The 14,637-nt window shown below is 45.8% G+C and overlaps 5 protein-coding genes across 5 annotated transcripts; 2 read left to right on the forward strand and 3 right to left on the reverse strand.

Moving 5' to 3' along the window:
• Positions 1–1,049: 1,049 nt before the first annotated feature.
• Positions 1,050–1,852, reverse strand: ATNIH1004_011451 (uncharacterized protein; the record flags this gene model as incomplete). Its single annotated transcript, XM_033576013.1, has 2 exons — positions 1,050–1,301; positions 1,370–1,852. 2 exons carry the CDS (start codon positions 1,850–1,852, stop codon positions 1,050–1,052), a joined length of 735 nt encoding a protein of 244 aa, XP_033421868.1.
• A 924-nt stretch (positions 1,853–2,776) lies between these two features.
• Positions 2,777–3,030, forward strand: ATNIH1004_011452 (uncharacterized protein; the record flags this gene model as incomplete). Its single annotated transcript, XM_033576014.1, has 2 exons — positions 2,777–2,949; positions 3,021–3,030. 2 exons carry the CDS (start codon positions 2,777–2,779, stop codon positions 3,028–3,030), a joined length of 183 nt encoding a protein of 60 aa, XP_033421869.1.
• A 24-nt stretch (positions 3,031–3,054) lies between these two features.
• On the forward strand, positions 3,055–3,918 carry ATNIH1004_011453 (uncharacterized protein; the record flags this gene model as incomplete). The annotated part of the gene is made up of 1 exon (XM_033576015.1): positions 3,055–3,918. The coding sequence occupies one exon, from the start codon at positions 3,055–3,057 to the stop codon at positions 3,916–3,918; it is 864 nt and encodes a 287-aa protein (XP_033421870.1).
• Positions 3,919–4,965: 1,047 nt separating this feature from the next.
• ATNIH1004_011454 (uncharacterized protein) lies at positions 4,966–5,263 on the reverse strand (the record flags this gene model as incomplete). Its single annotated transcript, XM_033576016.1, has 2 exons — positions 4,966–5,103; positions 5,180–5,263. The coding sequence occupies 2 exons, from the start codon at positions 5,261–5,263 to the stop codon at positions 4,966–4,968; spliced, it is 222 nt and encodes a 73-aa protein (XP_033421871.1).
• Positions 5,264–10,717: 5,454 nt separating this feature from the next.
• ATNIH1004_011455 (ABC transporter substrate-binding protein) lies at positions 10,718–11,919 on the reverse strand (the record flags this gene model as incomplete). The annotated part of the gene is made up of 3 exons (XM_033576017.1): positions 10,718–11,343; positions 11,410–11,691; positions 11,751–11,919. 3 exons carry the CDS (start codon positions 11,917–11,919, stop codon positions 10,718–10,720), a joined length of 1,077 nt encoding a protein of 358 aa, XP_033421872.1.
• Positions 11,920–14,637: the final 2,718 nt, after the last annotated feature.

Genomic DNA, 14,637 nt, shown 5'->3' on the forward strand with positions numbered 1-14,637 from the left:
TAGTTAATTTAGTATATTTTTTTATATATAAATTTTTTTTTATTAATGTTGTTTAATATTTTTTATCACAGGTACTAATAATACTCTATTATATAATACAATAAAAATTATACACAAAATTTGACAAGTAGTATATAAAATATCAAGCAATTTTTCTGCTTTTTTACATATTTTTATAAAAATTTACCACTTATATTGCGTATAATATAGTTATTTTAATCCAAACCATCTTATATTGCAGTGCAATATCGCTCATCACACGGCCGGTTAGGTTAGGGGGACTGGACGAGGTAGTAGAACACTATGAGCTGTAGGGACAGTCGAATAGGGGACGGGGGCCCCAGGGGCCGCCCTGATGGCGGCCCTGGGGAGGACTGAGGGAATTCTATTGAGTCTTCTGAAGGAATGTATTGCCTAAGCTATCCTTGATGAGTCCCCGTCTCTCTCTCTGGTCTGCTACTTAAGGTAGCAGACCGCTATTTAACCTAGTGTCTACCAAGGTCTTCCAGTGCACTGCCGTGGGATCCCACATCATACGATCCCAGATCGTATGATGTGGGATCGTGTCTTTGGAGTGCCTACGTGTTGGAGCCATATTCGTCAGGCACTATATATCTTAGTCATCCGGGATGACAGCAGGATACACATGTTTTTTACATGGCCATGTAAACCATGGTCGGGTTGCGCGTTATGCAAACTTTAATTCCCGACTGTACACAGCACATCTTATTCCGCTCACAGCCATCACTCAGTCACCTGGCATCCAGGAAATATTACTCGTTAATTAACTAGCTACTTTCTTTACTTTTACCCCCAGTCCTCTATGTCAATAGCAGCATCAGTAGGCAATTTCGTCGTTCTAGGAGGAACTCAAGCTATACCTCGCTCTCAGGCATCAAAATCCACAACATGGGGGCTGTGCAGTACGTCGTTGGGAGAGTCTCGCTTTCTCAATTTTATTCCATTTAAGCTACTTCCGTATGCATATATCAATCTATTTACATTGAAAGAATTTAGCCCCTGTTCCTCACCTCAAATGCTATCAAATTCTACATGCTTGTCAACATTGCAGCAAAAACCGTAGCCACGACCGTAGTAAGCAGACCATTGTAGATTGGTGTAGCCGAATTCTTGTCGGCGCCCTTATCACCACCTGGATTCTCGTTCGTCACTAACTTTAGACACGTCATCTGGGACGACGTCTGCTTCACCAGGCTGCTATTTCCCTTACCGGCGAAAACGGTCAGCACGGCGGTGATTTTATACGCCTCATCGTATACAGCCTCGGCAGAAGCATTCCGCTGTAGAGAGCATGGAGTCAGTCAAGGGGGATGGAAAGGAAGGTATAAGAACTACTACATTCACGCACCAGTACCGTATTCTGCGTGATCTCGGCCAGGTTATCCGACTTGGGCTGGATTGGCCAGCAATCTGACGAATTCCTGACGGGGGAGAGGTCACCCAGCGAGGTGACCGTGAAATTTCCCAGACCGTGACCTGTGCCCGCTAAATCCGCGCATCCATCAATAGTGTCGCGTTTTAATTGGCTCCGGAGGTCTGCGCAGATATCCTGTCCCTGTGCGTTGTCGATGGCCATGGTTGCGCGCTTCGTGAGGTTGTCGATGCACTTTTGCTCAATAACAGCTGGGCAAGTGCCGTGAGCCACGCGCGTGTCGGTGAGGTTGGTATTGCCTGGTAACTTTGGGGCGGGGAATTTCTTTGCGGGAGGGTCGTGGAAGACGACCGCGCACCCGGCCAGGTCTTTCTCTTTCACGCGTGAGGGAGTTCCCAAGTAATATACGGACTGGAACGGACTGTTGTCCTGTTCGGGATCGCCTGACCCGGCTGACATGTTAACGCCCTTGACCAGGGAGAGGCCATCGAGTGATGAAGGAAGGTCGGAAATGCGGGTTAAGCCAATGCCAATGAACGTAGTGTCGCCGACTGTGCAACGGTCATTAAAGGGGCGAAGTCTGGCTGAGCCGGGGACAGTGCATTTTTTTTTTTTTTTTTTTATTTTATTTTATTTTATTTTTTGTGCAGGGGCTCTTCTTTGTTCGAAATATATCCTACTCCGTAGTTGCATCGGGAAGGCTCAGTAGATGAGACGATGACTGTAACGGCCGGAGTTAATTCTCACTGTCGGAAGAACCGGCAAGTTACAGCAGGGATATTGGGGGCTTGCGCTTTACAAGGTGTTCTCAGCTTTATTCGCCATCATCTGATCTGATGAATGGGCCGTAAACTCGCGTAATTTATTTTGCAGCTGAGCTGCCCTTGGTGGCTATGTTCGTGCATTAGGAAGACGAACACGCCGCAGAGGTAAGCACTAGTGTCTCCCTCTTGTGTAATGAAGAGCTTGGCCCCATTGGGAGCCCAACAGAGGATATGTTTATTAATAGCCGTCATCCATCGGACCCCCCTCCGTCTGCCAGGGCAAAGGATATTCTATGCTGGAGGTAGAGACATCCAACAGGTGATCGTCCTTGATCGAATGTTTCATCTTACGGTCGCCAATGAGAGAGCCAGTCACTCGTCGGGGTTCAAATCTGGCCATGGCCACCAACGCTTGGTTTTGTTTGGGGCAGTCTGACGAAGGAGGTCTTCGGGGGAGGGGCCAACGACGAGGGATGCGAGACACAAGGCCCTTAATGATAAGCAGCGGCTTCTATAAAGACAACTTTCCGCAAGAAATGAGTTGATTCCAATTAGGACGCATCCACTCTTTTAATACCAACTTACCCACGTTCTTTTGCATTCGTTTCTTCTGCCCATCATGTCTGTCGTTAGAGCTCTTGGAATCATCGGTAATATCTTGAAAATCGTCTCGTTCGGCGCGAGCAACTTTGGCGGCGGCTCTGAGTCCCACTCTGGCTCGACTATCAAGGTTGCCGTGGCCCTGGATGGTCCCAGCGGGACATCGAATGCTGGAGGGGATCTGCTCGACATGTAGGTTATCAATCCACGCAGCACTTCTTCTCCGCTCTGGACGGTAAATAGCGGCTGATAGCTGGCACCAGACGAATCTAGAATGACGTCGGGAAGTTCGTCGGCATGAAGGCCGACCCGGGCACAGTGAACAATGGGAACTTGGGGGAGGTCAAAGTGGACCACGAGAACCAGGGCGCCTATACCTTATTTTCTGCAAATGACGATGCCATCTGCGTCGCCTGGGTTACGACGACCTGGAGCGACGACCGTGGGGGCAACAAGTATGCGGTCTCTGGCGACTACGGCGAAGCGTGTGGCGGGACTTGGTTTGAGAGCCATATGTACACCGACAGCAACAAAGAGCATCAGCCGAAGTGCTTCTGGATCGACAAGAACGGCGACCAGGCAAAGACAGTATTCCAAGTGCGCTGGCCGGCCTTCAGCGAGTCCGAGTATGATTCCAACTCCGACAAGGACCCGAAGCGCCTGTGCAATAACATTGACTTCGGATTCCGCGATGAGAAAGACCCTAATTCTATCAACTATTGGACTAGTTCTAAGAAACGCAGCAGCCCCCTGCGCGTCCGACAGCCCATCGCGCGTCCCGAATGCGTCAAGTCGGAGCTGGTCGTCAGCGAATTTGATAATCATTCGGCGAAGAGGCTGTGCGAATCACATACCTCCATGGGCCCGGACTTTGCTCATATACGCGAGGGCCTCTTTTGTGACACGGAACATAAAATACTCTACCCCTTCTGCAACGAGAAAATAACCAACAACTGCTTCGATCTCGAAACTCGCTCAATTCACCATGAACACACTGGGCCAATCGGCCATGGAAACCTCACGGCGCTTGTCAACACACAGAGCCTTGTTAAGGGCCCCAATGCATCGAAGCCCATGAAGGGGCCTAGCGCCTTCGCTGCTAATAAGGCCACGGAAGATCGCTATGAGCGGGTGCGGGACTGGCGCATCCAGGGAAAATAAGGTCTCAAATAACTCGCAAGGCCATCGACTCGTTCTGGCCTGTTTCGAATATGTATGCAATACAATTCAATGTAGACATTTTTAACCGTGAGAAAATTAAGAGAGATTGGCTCTTAGAGCAAGCACCTGTGTTTGTGCAAGACGCCCGTAGAAGAATGGAAGGAGAGCTCTATACCTTTATAACTGCAGAGCACTTCCAAATTTGTATCACCGTGAGTCGTTAAATATCGGAATTTTAACGGACTCGCTCCCTTGCTAGTTCCTCGGGCATTGAAAAAAAGATCCATTCCGTTCATCTGAATCGAATTCCATATGGTCGGCCACGGTTTTTGGTGCTGACATGGTAAGTTTTCTATATCACTAAAATACACAACTATAGAACACAAATTTACATATAAAGCTTAGCGTGGCCGGAAAACATCCTCTCAAGATACAATATAGCCATATGATATTTCACCAATCCTATTTTAATAGGAGTATCAAAGTCGGAACTCTCCGAAATACGCATATTTCTACTACTTTTATGTGTATCTGGAATCTCGCTTGAGTGGCTAATCTTTTGGAACAATCAAAATAGCTATGCATGATCTTCGCAATATACCGAGTGGTCAATTATAAGGACACTACAGGCGCTGCTAGAACTGCAGCACGATCGGTATAGTGGTAAAGACCAAATGCAGTATATAACACCTCGGAGTTACCGTCAAAAGTAAACAAAGATAGCCTCCTTTATCGGTCAACCAACAAGTTGCGAGCTCTTCGCCCAACCATCCACCGCGCCGTGGCCTGATCCAACCTCCAAATCCAGCAGAGATAACGTAGGTCACATCGGATTTCAGATTCAACGGAATATTGGATTGAGGGCACTGAAGCCTTCGCAGTAAGGTCTATACGGTCTAACCCATGGTGATCCCATTCTAGATGGAGCGGAAGACCTCTTCGATAGAGCTTGCATCTGTCACATTGCAAAGGGTTTGGATTCGAAGCTGAGAACAAGCAATAAGACTCAAGGCTGTTTGCACGGCTTCCTTTGCTATGTCTGCTCTGTCACGAATCCACCGAGTGTTCGCTGGCCTCAATCATCGTTCCAGCACATTCTGGACCTAGGGTATTCTGAGGGCCCTTGCCCAATACCGTCAGGACATCCTTGAAGCAGACTTCGACTGCTTTAGAGTCAATGAGTGGCTGGCACAAGTCGTCATCGGTCCAATGCAGAGGAGACGGTAGATCTTGCGTGCGGAATAAACCGGACTGAACCAACCTCGCTCAGTAATCTTGTACCGGACTGCTGCGGTAGAGGAGCGTCATGGAGCTTGTTCGTTAATTCCTCGCACTCGACGCGCATGATGTGCAACATTCCCTCCATTTCCACAAATGCGGGTTCATATGGCTCAGACTGATGCAAGATACTGATCCAAAAGACCATCCCCAATCATGCGCACATTGTGATCAACGTGGTGAGTCTTCATCTCGCAATTCATGTCGAGGGCTAATGTACAGATCCGTCGGTTAGTTTTCTTATTCCCAGGGGTGCGCGTCCAACCATCAACAATGCTGTATTCAGGGCTCTGAGGGGAATGAACGCCACCTGCAGTAACCCAGAGGATGGAGTTGCATTTATTGGCAACTCTCTATACGTAGGCGAATGTTTCTCTGGTCATGTCACTGAGAAGAAGTCTCTCGGTCTCTATGAGAAACACAACCTTCATCTCAGCGAGGCCTGGCAGCGAAGCGCATTCTTCAAGACTACCACTCTGGATTGTTGATCCCACGTAACAAAGCTGCATCCCTTGTCCCGCCTCGCAGGAAAGGGTCTTCTGTGGAAGTCGGATGAACAACAAATAAAATAGATGTAGCTGAGTTAGTTGTATTAGCCGTTTTATAGCCGGTTACGTCTTCACGCTGTTGGCCCAGAAACTCGGGGGTGGTGACTTGGACACCGGAGAAGCCAGTTTCCTTCAATACATCGTCCCACTGGCTCACTGTGAGCGCTGGACTCCATGGTCTACCGTTGTCTATGTCAGCCTATCAGCCTTCCATCAAACCGGTAATGAAGTCAGCTCAGATTATTTTTGGACGTGTGATTTCGTAATGCATCAGTTTGCCGTAGCCAGTCGCGTGTAAAGAATCGCTACCACAAGAATTCTGGGCTGTATAGGTCACATTTCTATTTTAGGCAATTACTTTAGCTTTAGAGCGTGTCGAAAATCATCACTTCCGGCCAGGTATTGGGTGAAATACCGATATTCGAAGGTTGGTGGTTGGGCATTTGCAAGTGCGCGAGCTTACATGTCGGCGCTAACGGTTGTGACAATGTCCCAATATGGACTAGCTTCATTCTGACAATGCCATCTGCCCCGCGCCATCCGCCTCAGAAAAACGGTCAGAACTGTAGTAACTTCCATACCTTCAGGTCCAATATCCCCACTCCGTCTTCTTCTTCTCTTTCCTTCTTTATACTCAACTTCTTGTATGATAGTGCTACAATGCGATAGTTTCTTGGTATTGCTGTGCAGGTCAGAGTGTAAAGCGCTAAACAGAGCCCGTGCGGAATTTATATAATATAAATATGAGGGTTACTGAGATACCCGTCGCACCGCCTACCCCCCACGCCGAAATTGGGCCAATTCAGCGTCCGACTACGTTATTTAGCCTAGTTCCTGGGTGCCTCCGTACTCCCTAAATCCCAGACTCCTTCATGCTTCCAACAATAGGAGCGGTGGACGTAGATAATTTTAGTTTTTCGGGTTTGTTCCAATGGCCTGCCGTAATGTAGGGCAACAAAGCAGTTAATCGACTGGCTTGACACCGCGTTTGGACTATTTAGCGAAACCAAAAGCCCAACGTATTTAATTTAATTGTAAACTAGATAACCGAGGTATAAAATTAGTCATTTTTGCTAGTCATTCTCTGATCTTTGCTTCCCGACTATGCCATTTATTTGGCCATCCTGCGGTTACATGGTGCCACTGTACAGGATAATTTCTCGGGCATATACTGAAAAGGGGACCCTACATGCTTACATGCGTCAGAATAGTTATCATGACAGAGGAGACGAATTCTTTCAGCACCTGTTAGACCCTATTAAGGATCGTGTCGGATCCATTTTTCGGAGCTGTTGCTTCACATAATATACTTTGTTTATTAGATAACCCGCCGACAACAAGAACGTGTCGTATTTGCGTATTTCTCGGACTATATTGCATAGAACATAAGTGTACGCAACCGGTACTTTCGTGTTTAAAGATAAACTCTGTCTTTGTACTCCGGACTAAATCTCATCCGACACTTAGCATTCTCCATCTATCTAGACCAGTAACCCACTCCATATAAGCATGAGAACAGTTTACCAGACGGGTTTGCTTAGAGTATTTTGCATATTATTCTTCTGCTAATCTCCTCTTTTGCATGAACTAATCAGGGGCGGAGACATATATTAGAAAATTTGTGGTTCTCTTAGACAGAGAGTTACTTCAAACCATATAGAAATGTAACTGTACAGTAAATTATAGTAAGAGCTTAAATATAATGTATATAGTACTGGCTTTTGGCTTAACTTGCTTTATGACCTACTTCCATCAAGGGCTCCCGGTATAATAGAGGAAATAGTCAACAAAATATATATAGCGCTTGTCTAGATTTTACACTATAACATTGAATAATATGCACACCACAAAACCAGCTTTTTTTATTATAGAGAGTACACCAAGTACCGCTAATAGACTAGATTTTGCAGCATTTGGCTATATAAAAAAAAAAAGAAAGAAAGAAAAAAAAGCAGACATACTGTAGAGTCTCTAACAGTCACAATTACAAGCTAGAATTTTTTCTCCTCAACATGCTATACAAAAAAAAAAAAAATAAGTGTCATAGCCAATCCCAGGATCTTAACTATTCCACTGGACCAAAAGACCACTATATCTGATCCCCACTGGTATCAGATATTCCTGAGCACCTTATATAGTAGCGCTCTGTAATGTTAGGTGACGCACCCACACCTAACAATAAGGCTCTTACGATTCTAAATAAGAAGCTTAGTTAAAAAGTTAGAGAAACAGATACAGGGCTTTAAACGAGCATCTATTCTATGAATAGAGCTCGGGAAACTTAGTACCTTCTAATAACATCTTCTTGGTACTAGCGTTGACTGTTGTTCACGAATGTAATTATACTACGTATTGCCGTTCAATTTACTATAAAGGGGAGAATGTTTTTTCAACCAGATAACCAGGTTGCACATAGTAATTACTTGCTGAGTACATGAGGTACTATAAGCAAGTAAACAAAAGAACGCATGTGGAATTTATGTTTAAGCATAACAAATCTCTTTGGCTAAAAACTAGAATTACTGTCTGTCAAATTTACAAGAAGAAATCTCATAAGCCAAGTGCCTAGCTATCCCTTGGGCATAATCCCTGCGGAAGCCTGCATTAGTGCCTGTTAAGCAAGTTATAATGCAGCCTCACCTGCAACAGCATGATCCTCTAGCCTTGTGAACCTCAGTGCGTCTCAGTGTTATTGCCCAGTTTAGAACTATTAGCTGCAAGATACGCCTAGCATATTTAAGGATCACAGGTTCCACAGTAATAAATGTTGGAGCTATACTGTATATCTGTTGCTCTGTGGGAAAATGATGTAGGCCTTACATGAGGATGCATTTTCGTGGAGTCCATTGCCCAGAGCTCTCCTGTCAGACTGGGGCTCCAATACATCCAAATCAGTATCGCAAAGATTTAGCTGCTTAATAGTATAGTACTCTGTAAATCGAATCAGGTTGTATGCCCAGAGTTGTCAGATGCAAGTTGTGAGCTTATTATCCTGGATCTCAGGATATCACTATAAATGGATATGCCCATTGAAACATCCCCCCCATTGCTTTCCCATCCAAGGTTCATGGAGACGAACTAACAACCACGACCTGGACAATATAACTTCTCCCAGGGCACATAGGTATATGTCTACTCAGGTTGGTAGATTCATCGCCCCCCAAACTCAACAGCACATTGTTACTGATTGCTTTTTGCATTCAACCTGTCACTCTTTATTTGAATATTATGCACCTGTCTCGCCTTATAACAAGTCAGGTGGCACTATGCCTACTCTGTCTTTTCCTGTTGTCTGCCATCAAGCCCGCCTCTGTTCTACCAAGTCACAAAGGAGGCCGCCATAGCATTTTATTTGGAGCTAATCACAGCAAGAACCACTCCTCTGACAATCAAAAGAAGCCTGGACTTGGTGGACTATTTTCTACCAGTTGCAACAAGGGTCACCATGGCTCTGGAGAAGATAAGAACCACAATTCCTCAGATGATAAGAACAACACGGCATTGGTGGTTTCTTCTCTGGGGGCGACAAAAAGATTCATGGCTCAAGGGATGATCTGAAGGGCAGCGTGTCAGGCGACGAAAAGAAGGACAGCTCCTCTGAAGATAAGAACAGGCATGGCTTGGGTGGTCTCTTCGGGGGTAACAAAAAACCCATGGCTCCGGAGATGATAAAAATCACGGCTTCTCTGGCGATGGGTAAAAGGATGACTCCATTGATGGCAAGAAAGCGTACAATGGTTCATGAGAAGATAAGAGGCCCGGCACTCCTGGAGATGGGAAGAAAGATCCAAAGAACCCTGGTGGAAAAAAACACGAAGGGCAAAAGTAGAAAGCATCAGGAGAAAAAGCATAATGGTACCTCCCAGGAGAAGACACCTGATTCTTCTAGGAAGCCTCCCCACGGTTTTTCTCAGACGTGGTTCTCCCCAGGGATCTGCCTAGGCAACCCATTCTTAGATAACCAGGTGCCTTTATCAGAGAACAATACAATGACGGGAGCTATATACGTTGAGAATAGTCTAATAAAAAAAGATTGTTTCAAAGCTACTGCGGAATTTAATCCACGTAGTGTATGACTTACGAGGTGGAAAACTAAATCAACTCTATTCGGCGCCTGCAGCAAGAAAACTAAGCATGGAGAAAGTTGGACGCCATGGTAAATATCACCACCTTCCACCGTGCCCAGCTGCCTCACCCCTGTCGTTTAACAGAGCAGACAAATGAATACTGCAGACAGCTTCACGCAGCTCCTCACACTATATATGGATCGTAGAAGCTGTTAAGTATCAGGAGTCCTCGGGGGCCGCCGTCAGGATAACAGGCCCCAGGGAGAACTATCAGAGTTCGTATATGTCTTATTTAAGTAGATTAATTACAAAGCTGTCTGTCTATCTCCAGTCTACTACGCTAGTTGTCGCCATTTATCTCCTACAAGTAAATAATACGTAGGATGCGTAGGGACATAATAAAGGAGTGCAGGCAATAATTTTTTTATAAATTGTAATGTGCGTTATTTATATCGTAATACTATGTGTCGGATTTTTCGAACTTACGGAGTCGGTTGAAACCGCACCGCAGAATCCGTTCGGATTCCCGTGGATTCTGCGGATCCTGCCTTTAGAAACCGCAACTGCACGCGGGTTCCCCGTCTAGTGACCGAATCCGCACCGCTGCGGCGGCGGTTTTTGCGGTTCCTCCGTGCAACTCTAGATAATGTGTGCCAAAGAGAAAATTAACTGTAACGAATATAGTTTTAATCATATTGATACAGTTTGCAAAGCACATAATCTTGCGCCAGGGAACAGGTTATAAATACAAAGTCATGTGCACAATATGCCGTGTTTAGTACCGAAGCGCAAGTAATGTCCCATAAATAACGCTTATGAGTCGCCAGACATTGACAGGATTGTTCTGAATATTATAAAACACTGCTATGATCTCCCCAGTTAAGTGCCAACTCACACTATTAGCTCCTAGTATGTTTTGACAGGGTCTACACCCTGCGGTGTTCCCAAAGTAGTTTCAAATTGGAGCTTCCACCATTCGACGAGTTCACGATTAGACATGAAATTGGAAAATTGTGTTACTCCAGTTGTCGGATCGTCCCAAACAGTATTGTTACCCGGAGTCCCCAAGTCCTTTCTCACAGAATATTGCCGACTAAATGTCTTCTGGGCCTCATCACTGAGCAGCCAGCTCATGAAGAGCTTGGCACTCTCTCGGTGTTGGCTTGTTGCAAATATGGCACCGGACTGCGGCCAGCTCATCCGACCATCTTCCGGAATCTTGATGGCCGTATTTTGGCTAGTGCGACTGGTTGTGAAGGTAATACTGCGGGTTGAGTTTGAATATGACAGGATGTCGCCCGGAGTCTGCGTACCGCGGACCCATTGAATATCCTGCTGTGCCAGCGATTCGAGCCAGTCCCATCCGTATTTCTCGATAATTTGCACAAAGAGAAAGGCAATTGCATCGTCATCGTTTGGATACGTCAGGGCCAGCTTACCCTTCCAGAACGGGTCAACAAAAGCATCGTAGCGAGAAGGGACTTGTGATTCTTGCAGCCTTTCTGTATTGTATATGATGTTTCCGAACCCATCTGGTCAGATGCAGGTGTTAAAAAAGCTCTTCCAAAGGCCGGGATATTCTTGGGTTTATGGCTCACTTATAAAGAGGGGAGTGTACGCTCCGCTAGGGTCTTTTATAGAAGAGTATATATTATCCCACCCAGCAGGTTTATATGACAGCAATCTCCCGGCTCTCTTCCAGCGGTCGAAGTCATGCACGGTTTGGAGTATTGCAATGTCTGCCCCGTCAGACCCAGACTTTTGGAATTCGCGGTCTACACGGCTGTCATGATACTTGGACACATCCACCGTCAAGTTGAGCGGGATATTCGGAAACTTGGCCTTCCACGCACTGACAACACCAGAGGCTTGGCTTGGGGCTGCAGGTCAACAGTGAGCTTCATGGCAAAAAAATACATAATGGCCGTGTAACACTCACCATCTCCACCCCAAAGAACAGTTAATTCCCCAGATTCGGTGCTTGCTGCGGCATATATTTCGTCTAAGCTCCTGGTATCGGTCAGAATTCCTCGACTTGGGTAAGAGCTCTGGGTGGTAACAGTGGCCAGGGAGGATCCTGCGAGGCATAAGAAAAGAAATTTTCGCATCTTGAAAACAAGAGTGGTTTGGGCGATTGTATCGAGCAGTAATTGTAATTGCTACTACTGACTCTACTGTAGCCGCTTTTTCTCGTGCCTGGTTACTCTTGAACTGACTTGGGTTGGTATATTTGATTATGTATTAACTACAACTGCCCTTTTAAGGGAAATTTTAAGCCTAACTGGCGTCTGCCATGTGTGTTTGTACTTAAATTTGGGTCGCCTAGTTAGGCAAAGGTTTTCCGATTCTGTCGATCTTGCGAGAAAACAGGTAGTCTGCTTGCCACGATACTGCGTAGGTGTCGAACAATTGCAATCTAGCTAGCAGCCAATAGATACCTGAGAGTCGGTTTCCAAATCCATCGATGTCGTGCTGACAAATCTTTAGCAATTGGTCGATAGAACCTTCCACCCTCTACCATGGTTTCAGAAGCTACGGTTCAAAGGGTCTATGTCACCGCGGCTACCCAAAAAAAATCCCTCATCTCTCCACATCTTTCAGCCTCAAGAATTATGTAAAGGCAGGGCTGGCTGATTCCGACTTGAAGAGTTTGGTTACCAGCTGTGGCCTTTACACTAATGCCAGGCTTGTGCCAAACCATAAATTAGTGAGGAGCTAGTCAGTATGTTCGTGCAAAATCGGTGGGCCTAAATTAAAGTTTTATCATGAGGAGTTGCCAACTCTGTTTTTTTTAGTTAGTCAGGATTTCTTCTTCCTGGTAGCCCCCTGATATAGAACCCTTTAATTTGTAGTTTTTTTTTTGGTGCGTTTCCCAATACCCGTTCCATCTCAGGCCCCGATCGTCCCATTCACGTACATCGAGTCTCTACTATCAATCGTTTACATTAACTTATTTATAGCTATAGTAAATAGTTATACTACACGCCCCGAGCCTCCCTAACAGTTACATTAAGTATATCCCGCTTTGCCAGGGATGTCTCATGGTCTAGAGGCAACCTGGCTGGAGGTTCCAAATTGGTGAACTGCCGCGGTTGGGCAATTGGGACGGTATTTCCTCAAACATCAATCAAGCGGAAGGCTGTGACAAGTATGTTCCTGTAATGCTGTTATGATGGTGATCGCCACTTCAGACTGGGATATGTTTTAGTTTCCGAAGTTAAAATACTGACTGTAATGGTAAACTGCTTTCCTCCTTTCACACCTGCACTTTTTAAAGTAAACGTCTTACCCTGAATTGTGCGCTTCCACCGGTATCCGCTGATACACTGGCCAATTAAATTAACGGTCGCTTCAACTCGAAAATGTAAGCCTTGGCCAGGCCCTGGGAAGCATGGATCTTGGTATATGTTGCTGCCATAACTCTAAGGGATCGGCAAGTGTCTAGTGAAACCGTACTATTTAATGTACTATGAAGACAAGATAATGAGTAGACACAAGCAACAGTTCATCGCTACAGACCTATTCTGTAGTCACGTCTGATAGGCCGACCCAAAAGAGCAGACAAGGGTCACCAACGGCCATCAATAATGACGTTATGAGGAAATCTTCTGGGTTGGTCGGTGATTAGCGTTCCATCTAAGCCACAGAGGCATGGTTACCTGTCGTTGAGTACCAATTGGGTGTCTAATTACCCCCACGTAGAGTGTTTGGCAATTGCGACCTTACTGAACTGGCGGAATGTTAAAAACTGAGGCAAACGAACGCTTGTCTCTTTGTACTACCTCGCACGAACATCCCGCGCAGGACGTCCAATGCTGTGAAAGTCTGCGAACTCTAAGACTTGGAAGTCGTTAACATCTTCTTGAACTTTTAATGCAGTGCATTGAGTTTTACGCACTCTAACATGTTGAATGGCTATGTGTCTGTGAATCTCTCATCTAGCCGAACACTGAAGCGGGCGGAAGTAGTGCGACTAGATATTCAGGCGTGCGGCCTAATGTAATTCCAAGGAAACGGATGATGCTCAACATAATTCGGTGAGATGGGATATACTGGCTGGACGACTCCAGAGGTATTGCCAGCACCGTTCGAGTATAGGTCTTCCGTGATGAGTGATTGAGGAGCTGGAACAGCGAAATAAGCATTGGCAACGAGCCCTCCAAGGCTCGTATTTATTTGGTATTCTGGCTGGGAATAATTACATGCGCCCAAGGGTGGGTATCATAAATGATACCGGAGACTGAAGTATGGTCAAACTGTAACGAGAATATTTTTTGGCACGGAATAGGGTAATAGGCGTTCAGCTAACATAGTATGTGTCTTTGCAGGGTAAGCTATACGAAGCCCACGGGCCGACCACCGGTTTGATTTAGTATGATCGATTAGGAAGAGCACTTCCTTCACCCCCACGTTGGCCCCCGTGTTCTTCCAGAGCAACCCGCCTACTTTACCGATTGTAGGAAAGTGAGGCAATGGTGGGTTACCTGTTACTCAGGGGTGTCCATTTGATTGTCATCTACAAGCAGATATCAACTAGTACCTAGGAATCTTTCAATAATAAGCATAGGACAGGTAATTAGCCGATCATCATCTAAAACGTGTCTTCTACATGAACTCACGAAGGCGATAGCGGGATGTGTCTATTTCTTACGTGGAGGATGATCATTCCCTATAACAACCTCCCGGGCTAAAAATTTGCATATTCCGTAGATGCTCAGCCCTTAGAATTGCTTATTTTAGACCTTGGCATCCTTCCGAGAGGACCATAGGACTAGAGAACATCCCCTCTGCAATCTATGTTAAGTAGGAGTACTAGAAGGATGTGA

This window comes from Aspergillus tanneri (genome assembly GCF_003426965.1).
Source record: "Aspergillus tanneri strain NIH1004 chromosome Unknown AapTan_8_pilon_pilon_pilon, whole genome shotgun sequence".
NCBI lineage: Eukaryota > Fungi > Ascomycota > Eurotiomycetes > Eurotiales > Aspergillaceae > Aspergillus > Aspergillus tanneri.